At 36.1% G+C, this 11,351-nt stretch overlaps 1 protein-coding gene across 1 annotated transcript; it reads left to right on the top strand.

The window, feature by feature from the left end:
* The first annotated feature begins 1,452 nt into the window (after positions 1-1,452).
* On the top strand, positions 1,453-11,017 carry LOC101256081 (uncharacterized). The gene is made up of 18 exons (XM_004236767.5): positions 1,453-1,868; positions 2,695-2,764; positions 3,064-3,693; positions 3,794-3,982; positions 4,095-4,208; positions 5,057-5,115; positions 5,351-5,417; positions 5,564-5,615; positions 5,722-5,814; positions 5,996-6,079; positions 6,205-6,608; positions 7,550-7,611; positions 8,398-8,467; positions 8,997-9,077; positions 9,263-9,364; positions 9,563-9,687; positions 9,892-10,012; positions 10,625-11,017. The coding sequence occupies exons 1-18, from the start codon at positions 1,801-1,803 to the stop codon at positions 10,721-10,723; spliced, it is 2,490 nt and encodes an 829-aa protein (XP_004236815.1). The 5' UTR covers positions 1,453-1,800; the 3' UTR covers positions 10,724-11,017.
* The last annotated feature ends 334 nt before the right edge of the window (positions 11,018-11,351 follow it).

Here is an 11,351-nt window from a genome sequence, read left to right as displayed (position 1 = left end):
TGTTTTGTTTTCGTATCGGATACCCGTATTGAAGTCTTACTATTTTGGATTCGCGTTGTGTGGGTCCATTCAGGGAGAAGCGCGCTCTTTCGAACTTAGAGTTCAACAATTTTTTTTCATTTTTGATGATGAAAAAATATTTACAAGTCCTTTAACATGTAACCAAATCTTCTACCATCAATTATAGAGATCTCTCAATTATATTGTCTGTTGATGAAATATTAGGAACTCTCTTTTTGTTCACTTTTACTTGATAATGATTACAAGTATTTATTATAATATCTATATATCAATTGATGTATAGTTTTAAGTTATAGAGATAAATTTAAAGAATAAATAATTATCCGAAGTAAAATAATTTTTTTAACGTGTTAAAAGTGATAGCCAAAAATAAAAAAATATTATTTTTGAAATATTAAACAAGTAAAAATAATGAAGACAATATTGTTTTGAGTTATGGAATATTTACTATTGCATCATATAAATAAATGGAAGTTGATCAAATGACAAGATTATAAGTTCGAGTCATCCAACGATCAAAAAGGTGGAGGCAGGAGCATATTGATTATTGTAACCACCAGTATTAGATTTGTTAAAGAATTACTTTTTTGTTTCTTTGGCATGCAATCACAAATCAATTACTCCACTTGTCCTAATTAGTCACAAATCAAACACTTTTTTGTCTTAACTTTTAAATATTTTACGTGTAAAATAATTTTTCCTTACAAGAAATAGGAAAAATACGCAAGTATCCCCTCAATCTATGTTCGAAGTTTCAAAGACACATTTATACTATACTAAGATTCTATTACTTTACTGAACTTATTTTATAAGTAATTTTCTACCCCTTTCCGATCTACGTGGTACTACGTTAAAAAAAAATCAACCAGCGTTGGTCCCACAAAATAATGTCACGTAGGCTAAAAACGGGTAGAAAATTACTTATAAAATAAAATCGGGGTAATAGGACCATTATAGTATAAGTATATCTATAAAATTTTAGGCATAGGTTGAGGGGTATTTGAATATTATCCCAAAGAAATATATAAACTAAAATTGTAAAAGTCTAGCCAAAATTGACTATCTAGTAAAACAAACACGAATATTCTTCGTAAAACAAAGAGAGTTTTAAATTGAAAAAAATGAAGAAAAAGGGGAAGTTGCTATTTTCAAAAAATAAACTTTAATTAACACACATATTTTGTCATAATATGATTATCTTCAAAAATAATTTTTGAAATAAATAATTAATAGTATTAAAAGTAAAACAGGAAAAATACACTTATTTTTCTTTTCCTATATTAAAAATGAATGAAAAATTAATTTTTATTTGACTAAAAGTAAATTAGTAAAAATATCATTTATTTTGAAACGAAAGTGTAGAGTAATGATTTTGGTCCCCCATAGTCATTGATAAGCAGAAAATAAAGGTAAATAGTTCTTTTTTTTTTTGGAGTTTGGACAAAAGTCATGGGCCACAACCAATGGGGCCTTATAATGGTTCATTTTAACCTGATCCACCATCCCTGAGATCTCTCTTTCTTCTTTCATAGAAAATCCCTCCCCTTTTTTCTCACTCTCACACTCTGAACTCCGTGTTAAGGAATCACACAGCTCATACCGTCAGAATAACGTGACGATAAACTCGCTTTCTTCCATGTGAGTATGGAGATTTGAGTAGAATGCTAGCAAAAAATAGTTGAAATAGAGTCGTTTTTTCGGATTTTACGGAGAATTTCAAGGGGGAGAGAAGTTTGAATCAGCTTTGACGGTGAGGATTTTGGAGAATTGTTGTTTTGTATGATGACGAAGACGAATGCTGAAACAACTTTGTTGAATCCTAACATCATTTCTTTCGATCATAAGAGGTATACTGTATACTTACAGTCGGTTCGTTTTTCTACTTTTTCACATTGTATTTCTGTTTGTAAATCGTTTTGATCCAATGGCTGAAGCTGCTGGATTCTGGATTACACTTCACCGGACAAAAAAAAAATGATGATATGTAGTGCTGAAAATGAACTTATTTAGATTAGGCATAATGTATAAACAGATACTCAAATTTGGCCCGGAGCTGACAAGTACACACAACAGCTTATGTAATGATCATCTGGATACCTCTAAAATTTATTGTATTGTGTCCATGAGACACAGTGAGCACAAGTTGTAGTTGAGGCATTTAGATGTGTAGATTCAAAGTTGAAGTGCTTGATTGCTAGATGAGGCGAATTTTGAGTACTTGTTTATGTATCATGACTTTAAATTATTATAATGCTGTTTTGATATATGAGTTTAAAGTGAGTATTGATTAGTACGACCGAGATTTGAAGTGTTGAATAGCAATTTTGAGCGTTTGGTGAAGTAGTGGATACTAACTGAGTGTTTTCTCGATAATTTGTGTTTACTAATTTTATCAGCTATTGCATAAGCTGCTGGCTGGTAAACAATTAAACAAGTGAAGTGGCTGACAGTCGGTTGTTGTGTCCAATTAGCTTGCATTGTCTTATTTTGGTTTTTATAATGCTGTCATGAAACTTATGAAAAAAATAAATTCCTTTTAAGAAATAATGCTCAATTATGAAGAAATATCTAATTTAATGTATTTGTTTTGGGAACTTCTTCTAATCAAAGTTTTTGTTTCAATCAAGCTTTCTTTGAAAAAAGTTTTTGACCATTGACTATCAATATGAACAGGGATGCTTATGGATTCTCTGTACGGCCTCAACATGTACAAAGATATCGTGAATATGCTAATATCTACAAGGTACTATCTTGTCACGATAACAGGTTTAGTAATTAATGTCCTATTTCTTGGTGAGAAGTTTTGTGGGAAGTAGAGAGAAGGGATGGAAGAAAGAAGAGCATTCAGCTAAACAAATTTTCATCCAACTAGTTAGCCACACAGGAAGCATAATTAATCCAGCTGAACAATGTTGAGAAGCTTCCGTCCATTGTACTTCTACCACAGTTCTCAGCAACCATGCAAAACCTTTCTCTGATTTTCTTTGATTTATAGAAAAAAATCTTCTTCTGATTGTCATAATCTGTTTGTGTTGTTTTTAGGAAGAAGAGGAAGAAAGGTCAGATAGGTGGAATAATTTTTTGGAACGGCAGGCGGAGTCTGCCCAATTGATCATAAATGGGGTGTCTGCAGATGGCAACTCCAGCAAACCTGATACTGGATCATTGTTTCAGAAGGCAAACTCCTTTTCACAGAATGGAGATGAAGACAATAACCAAACCGTTGAAAAGTGTGGTTCTGAGGATCATCTTGAAGGTGCAATAGAGAAGGATGATACAAAAACCTCAGTTGAGAGAAAAACTCATCAGGCCCAAATATGGTCGGAGATCAGACCAACTCTACATGCCATTGAGGATATGATGAGCATTCGTGTAAAAAAAAAGGTAAATTTGGCCAAAAATGAGCAAGACTGTGGTCTGCAGGAACATCCTCTTGCAGTTGAAGAGTCTGGTGCCACAAAAGGAGAATCTGAAGAGGACTCAGAAGACGAGTTTTATGATTTAGAAAGATCAGAATCTATGGACAAATTAGATGTGGGTGCCATGCAAGATGTTTCTCTAAATGAAAATATTAGTCATTTGGCTACTAAATGTCAAGAGTCTTTACCATCTTGGAAAGAAGAACTGGAGTGTCTTGTTCGAGGTGGAGTACCCATGGCTCTCAGGGGAGAGGTTAGATAAAATGCTCAAAATCTTCTTATTCAGTTTCTCCTTGAGTTATCTGAGTTCATGCATCAGCTTTATTTGTATAATTTTGACACTTGCATCACAGCTTTGGCAAGCCTTTGTGGGTGTGAAGGCACGCAGGGTGGAGACCTATTACCAGGATTTGCTTGCTTTAGGCACTAAACCTGGTAATAATGCAGAGGATAAAAGCACTGTATCAAAGGATGGAAGTTGTGTGGACCCAAGCATAGATACTGCATTTCTTCCTGAAAATTGGAGAGGGCAAATTGAGAAGGTCATTGAACATGCTACTTATTGACCTCTTTTTTCAGTAACCACAACATTTTATGTAGCTGTTGGGTTAGTATCCTCTTTGGCTTCAACTTTGCCTTGCTCTTTTGACACAGGATCTACCCAGAACATTTCCTGGACATCCAGCTCTAGACGAGGATGGAAGAAATGCTTTAAGGCGTTTACTTACTGCCTATGCTCGGCATAATCCCTGTGTAGGCTACTGTCAGGTAATTCTATTGGTAGTGGTCTCTCACTCTTTTTTGTGGGCGGTGGTGGGGGACTTGTTATGTTTGCTTTAATGTTTGACATTTGGATGGACCATGTGGCGTAAGACTTAGCAAATGAAAACAACACAAACTGGTTATCCATTGAGTTTTGGTATTTTATTATCGCTTTATTTGAGAGCTAGAAATAACTAGTGCCACATTTTCCTCTCTTGATTGATAACTGGTGCGAGTTTTTTTTCCAGATATCTTTAGAGAAGATATAATTATAGTTACTGAATTTTGTAATACTGCCCAAAGCATTCTTTGTCTTCAGTTGCTACATCACCATGATTGAATTCTATATTTTACGGTGTCATTTGTATTCTTCTTTTAAATCTTCTCGCAATCACTTAGCAAAAGTTAAGATGTGTTGGGAAAGCACCACATAAATGTTTTTTTAATAGTGTTACCGGATAAAATTTCAAATGATAGCTGCCCCGATCGGAGCTTCTGAGAGTTAGTAGTATTGTAGCCTGAATGAAATGCTTTGTACATTCTTTTGAATGCCTATCACTATTACCTAACAGGGAACCAAAAGATCGTAATAGAAAATCCGGGTGAGAACCTTTTGGTCGAAAATTTTCTTATGAGTAAGTTAGAATAAAAAGATGTAAAGGGGGAAAACTTTATATCATGAATCGTAAACATGATGATACATTTCCAGTTCCATATGAAGGTCTTATTCTTCCAACTTGTCGTTCACCTGTCTGGGCAATACACAAGCTGTCTTCTTCTAAGTGGACTAGATTTTCTCAAGATTGTATCATTCTCCTTCGGTATTGCTCAGTTTTGCTCATTTGATAATGCAGGCCATGAATTTTTTTGCTGGTCTGCTATTGCTTCTAATGCCCGAGGAAAATGCATTTTGGTATGTTTTGAACTTCATCTACATCTTGTTCTCCTAGATGGATGCGTCTTCAATTATGTTCTACAAAGATGTTTCTCAGTAGTTTTCCACTTCCAAAAGGAAGAGGTTATAATTCCAATTCAGAGTTGGAACAACTTTGGTGTTCTTCAATACCTTGCACTTTAAGAGTTCTATTTGATCTGAAGTGCAAAATACGTTTCGCTCCTGTGGAATAAAAATGTTGATAAACTTACAGGACTCTAGTGGGGATTCTAGATGATTATTTTGATGGCTATTACTCAGAAGAGATGATAGAGTGTCAGGTGACAAACAAGTTTTGCTTCTACTTGCTGCAGTTCACTATTTCTTCTGCATGCAATTACTACCCCCTCCCCCCTATTGAACACATAAATTGCATTGTGAGAAATATCAAGATCACAATTTTATTTGTTACATTCTCTCTCATCAGGTTGACCAACTTGTTCTTGAGGTATTGGTGCGAGAGAAATTTCCAAAATTGGGTATGTCTCTTGTTCTCACTTTCTTAATTCAAGCTCCTTTTTCAAATTTCTGTTGATTATATTGCTTGCCATGTGTTTTGACTTCCCAATTGGTGCAACCATGCAGTTAATCATCTTGATTACCTAGGAGTTCAGGTAGCATGGGTTACAGGACCATGGTTCCTCTCCATATTTATGAACATGCTTCCATGGGAAAGTGGTCAGTTGGTTTATCTTGTCTTGAAAATTCTGATCTATAGTATGGCTGGTATTACATATTTATAGGTTTTCAATTGATGAGAGATTCAGTTCAAGGACAATTGCCTGAACCTTCTTCTTGTCTCTTGAATTGTCTTACTGCATATTTAACCCTTTTCTTTATGTTTCTTTTTTGGCTTTAGTCCTCAGAGTCTGGGATGTACTTCTGTTTGAAGGAAACCGAGTGATGTTATTCCATACCGCGCTTGCTTTGATGGAGCTTTATGGTAATTTTTAAATTCATGAGAGTTGGAAAGTTTCTAAACATTGTGTTAAAAGCTTCTTCTTTGCTATTGCTATTCAATTTACTTGTTTGTGGCGCTCAAAAGTGATGTACTCATTCGTTATCCAGGACCTGCATTAGTTACCACAAAAGATGCAGGGGATGCAGTTACCCTGTTGCAGTCACTTGCTGGCTCCACATTCGATAGCAGTCAACTGGTGCTGACAGCCTGCATGGGCTATCAAAATGTTAATGAAGCTCGATTAGAAGAACTAAGAAATAAGCATCGACCAGCTGTGAAGGCTGCTGTTGAAGAGAGGTTCAAAGGACTTCGAGTTTGGAGGGACTGTCAGGGTTTAGCTTCTAAACTCTCCAGTTTTGAGCATGATCCTGGATCTGTAATTGTTGGAACCACTGAAACCGATAAAAAAACTGATGAAGTGATGAATAGTGATGCATCTAATTATGTGGATGAACTTCACATGAACCTTAGTGGTAATGTGGCAGATTCTGCTCCAGATCTCCAAGAACAGGTAACTTTCTTCCTATTTTCCCATTCATATTCCATTGAAGCCTGTCTTTTCAATTTTTTGCACCTCTTTCCCTCATCGTCTTTTATAATTTCTGGTTTACGTGCTTTATCTTCTTTTTGCTTAAATGGGGACTTCAGAATTTGTTTCATACAATTATCTGGAATGGCAGAATGTACTAGTTCAGAATTATTCATATAGAAAATGTTCTCATTGGTGAAATTTGGATGGTCAATATCTAAGTAAGGATTTTGGAGCAAGATACTACTCCCAAGTAAATACTGTTTTAAATGGGCAACTTTGAATGAATCGCCTGATAAAGCAGAACTTGACTGGGCAGTGAGCTTGATGCCTCAATTTTGAAAGGAGCTTCTCCTAATTAGGAATTTTTATTAGGACTAAGGACTGTCCTTGAAGCAAAAACTTTAGTTCTTCTTTACACCAAATTGATTTAAGCTTAGTTTACAAATCAATATGTACCTATGGTTGGGATGTAGGAACAAATTGAAAAAGAGAGCGGATAACTATTGGAGTTTTAGTGATGGGGATGTATGCGACCTTTTTACTTAAAAGTAATCTAGCTTGCTAATGTGTAGGTAGCTTGCTGAACCAAGAAAATGAACATTGATTGAATTTCTAATGGTAAAGCATGCACAAGTTTTCTCATTCTACTTTCTTTTTAAATTGTTTTCATTTCCCTCCACTCCCTTTCTTTGTTATCCTTTATAGTCCTACTTCCAACTCTATTTTTTTAAGTATTATCCTTTTTGTTTCATTTCATTCTGAGTTTATAGTAGTGTGCGCGAGTAAGTGATCAGTTGTTCTGGAAATCCTCAAAGTAATATTCCTCAATATCTGAATATCATTACCTGTTGTTTGAGTTGGTCATCCACAATTCTTGATTTCCATCTATTTTGCTTACATTGCTACATGACCTTAATCAGGTGGTCTGGCTGAAGGTTGAGTTGTCCAAGTTGCTGGAGGAGAAAAAATCTGCTGAACTCAGGTGCATATTTCGTGTGTTCATGCTACTTTATATAGTGAAGCAATATTGTCCAGGTTGACTTTTCTCAAAAGTAGTCCTGGGAGAGTTGGAGTTCCAGTGTTTATGTGTTCCTTAGGAATGTGCTGATTTGAAACATCTAAGTAATATACTTTTGTGTAAATTTTCAAAAATTTATGATCGATGCTACGGCCTACAATCAAGCTGTAACCTTTATCTGAAGTCAAATGTTGAACTTCGGCTGCATCAACAATGACCTCTTTATCATAATTTAAGTAAAAGGTAGAAGTGAATAAAGAAGTGAGGCCATGTCTCTGCCCTATCTGCTCTCCAAATCCCGTCTCTTGTGATATTTTACCACCTTTTCTCCTTAATCTTGTCCTTCCCACAGCACCGTCAAAATTCAAGTTTGGGGGAGTGAGACCAGATTATAACATGGGAAGGTGGTGCAAATTTAACTATTCAAAATGTTATAAGGTTCAGCTATAATTGTCTCAAGGGAGAGGGGGATCTCATCCCTGCCAGCGTCAAGCTGACTGAAAAAGTCACAAAAACTCTTACCCAAGAAACGGAAAATTACGATGTTTGCCGAGTGGCAGTTCAATTGTCCATTTAGGGAACCTGTTAAACTGTAGAAGGTTTCATTGAAGTTGAATATTTCTCAACTTCTGCTGCAAATCTAATTTGAGAGCTTTCGAATGATGAAATCTTTTACCTTGAAGCCAAGGGAACTAGATCTCATATTGATTGGGCACTGATCCTTTTCCTCAATTTTTTGCATGTCCACAGAGCTGAGGAGTTGGAAGCAGCATTGATGGAGATGGTCAAGCAGGATAACAGGCGGCAGTTGAGCGCACGGGTACTTAAGATGCTGCTTTATGAATGAATTATGTGCTCCCCCCCCCCCCCCCCACCCCCCACACACACCAAAGGAAAAATAATAACCCAGCTTCCAGTCTATTCCTACAAGCTTTCTTTTATGTGCCTTTCCTGTTTATAGAGCTGGTCTAACATTTATAGTTCGCTCCTGCTTACATTGATATCCCAGATTGAACTTGATTCCTGACAATAAATACAACTTTTATTCCTGAATATACACCTGAACCACATTCATCAATAAATAACACAATGTGCCATGAATCCAATCGGCTTACTGTGAGTGTGACTATGTGCTTCCATACAATCTTTTCAGTATGGATTGAAGACTTGAAGAATTTCTAGATGGTTAGCACAATAGACTGCATCACCATTTCCTTTTTAGTCTTTCTGTTCATATTCTGCTCCGTAATATGCTTATTTCTTTTTGGCATATATCGTCTTCCTTTTCCTTGAAAAAATTGAATTGATCACAATTATATCTGACCATTGACATTTTCTTTTGGACTCAGGTTGAGCAATTAGAAAGACAGGTTGCTGAGCTTCAAGAGGCCCTTGTTGCTAAGCAAGAACAAGAGAATGCCATGCTTCAGGTGACAATTAAATTCCTAGCTTGAAAGCATTCTTTGAAGCAAAAATTCCGAAAGTCCTCTGAAAAAAGAGGACGACGGGGGAGAGGCTGATGCGGCGGAGTCTATTGTCACTTGTTTGATGATGCATTGTAACATTATCTCCTAATCTCTCTATCTTAAATTCTGGGTTTATATATTTTTTGTAGGTTTTGATGAGGGTGGAGCAAGAACAGAGGGTAACAGAAGATGCTCGCATATTTGCTGAACAAGAGGCAGCAGCTCAAAGACATACCTCTCAATTGCTACAGGTTTCTTCTTGATCAAATTTCATGGCGAAACATTTGGATTTCTAGTTCTTAATCTGGGAATTCTTACTCAGCCGGATTCTTTGTGTTTTTCTTCTCAAACCTATCTAGTTCATGATTTCATGCATGATGGTGGAATTTAAATATGACATTGTTGGCTGATATATTGAACATCCTGCTTGTCTTTGCAACAACCTGCAGGAAAAGTATGAAGAAGCCATCGCTTCCCTTGCTGAGACGGAAAAGAGGGTGGTTATGGCAGAATCGATGTTGGAGGCTACCTTGCAGTACCAATCTGGACAAGATAAAGTGCTTCCCTCTCCAAGGTATATACACATACTTACATTTTCTAATTTTGTCGCGTTATTAAACACCATGTGCTGGTGATCGTGGTGTTATTTACTGCAACTGCTTCATCGGTTGCCAAAGGACAATACATGCGTATGTATGTAGTAATAAGAAAAACATACTACCTTCATTAATGCATAGCTTGTATTTTGTCTAACATGGAAGAATATGTTCTTTTATAGATCTACGCAGCAAGTTTCATCTCCTGTAGGGGGCAACCAAGAATCATCACTAGAGATACCTGCTAGAAAAATCAGTTTGCTCTCAAGACCGTTTGGACTTGGCTGGCGTGACAGCAACAAGGTATGTCCTTAAGTTTCTCCAATTCAGGGATGAAATCTAGTTCTCTAGCAGTTATTAGACATCACATGTGCACTTGTAAGACGGCCAGACTCCAGCCTTCACGATTTATGATAAGATATATAACTAAATACTAATGAAATTGTCCTATATCTTCCTACTCTTTTGTGCAATATATCCATGTAACACATACTTAATTCCAAAGTACAAAATCCCTTTTAAAGAATTAGCACTTGATAGTATAACCGCAGATTATCTTACAGAAAAGTTACATAAACCCAGACATCTCATTGGTGGTCGAAGTTGTAGTAGTATGGCTTCTTTACAACAACATACCCAATGTAATTCCACAAGTGAGCATGTACATAGACCTTAACCCTACCTTAGTGAGGTAAATAAGTTGTTTCCGATAGACCCTCAACTCAAAAGAAAAGTTTCAACGAATCATAATTGCAATAATAATATGACAATAAATAACACAAGATACAAACCAAATGAGACAACAGGTAGTAATATGCATTGAAAAAATATATAAGCCATCCGGTTTCTTTGTTCCTTAAAAACCAAGCTACAGCTGGTTCTAATATCCGGTATAAAAATAATTGAGTGAAACAGGGGAAGCCGACCGAGGAGGTTAATGACACCAAAACAGTGAATGAGGAGCAGAAGGAAATAAATGACCATCAGTCTGAGAAGAAAATACAAGAGGCCTAAAGATGCAGATTCAAATAATGACCACCAAATGTAGAATGCTTTCAATACTGGTCACTGTATCTATATAGAGGTGATAATTTTTGTATTCAGTTGCTTATTCATTAAAGTAAGACTATAATCAGTCACATGGTGTAAAGGAAAAAAGAGCATTTCGGTTTACTGTATTTGTAAAATCATTCTCAATTACCTTCAATTGTATATCTTGCTGGGTGTGCCCAAGTTGTACACAAGCACTTGATGACAAGTATGAAAGAAATTACTAGTCCCCTCACCCCCCCACCCCGTTAATGCTTAGACTATAGCAATTCTCTGTTATTATAAGGGTTCGAACGAACGTGTTTCCACAACCTTAGGGAGATTTAGTTCTTCCACATGTTCATCCGTACGGACTATTTACAATGCGAAACATACTCACATGTAAAAAAAAAAATTTATCTTAAATCTCCAACACATAATTATAAAAATATAATAAGATCATGTAAGAGAACTTCAGAGGTTGTAAGCTTCAAAGTTTGGCGTCTTGATAGTTTTCAGTTGTAGCCTACACCTTGTAGGAAAGAAAAGAGTCAAAAGAGAACTACATAGCCCTCGTGTCATAGTTAGGGAGCTAATGTGATCGTTGGATATG

The sequence above is a fragment of the Solanum lycopersicum genome, chromosome 4 (assembly GCF_036512215.1).
Source record: "Solanum lycopersicum chromosome 4, SLM_r2.1".
In the NCBI taxonomy this organism is placed as follows: Eukaryota; Viridiplantae; Streptophyta; class Magnoliopsida; order Solanales; family Solanaceae; genus Solanum; species Solanum lycopersicum.
The sequence above is the reverse complement of the archived record's forward strand: the minus strand, read 5'-3'. Positions and strand labels throughout refer to the sequence as shown.

What these genes read in the sequence shown, in the direction of transcription:
- LOC101256081 (XM_004236767.5), top strand. Translation starts at nt 1,801, where the DNA reads ATGATGACGAAGACGAATGCTGAAACAACTTTGTTGAATCCTAACATC. An exon ending in CCTGTGTAGGCTACTGTCAG is followed by an intron (nt 4,209 to 5,056) that starts GTAATTCTATTG and finishes TTGATAATGCAG; the next exon opens with GCCATGAATTTTTTTGCTGG. An exon ending in AAAAAATCTGCTGAACTCAG is followed by an intron (nt 7,612 to 8,397) that starts GTGCATATTTCG and finishes GCATGTCCACAG; the next exon opens with AGCTGAGGAGTTGGAAGCAG.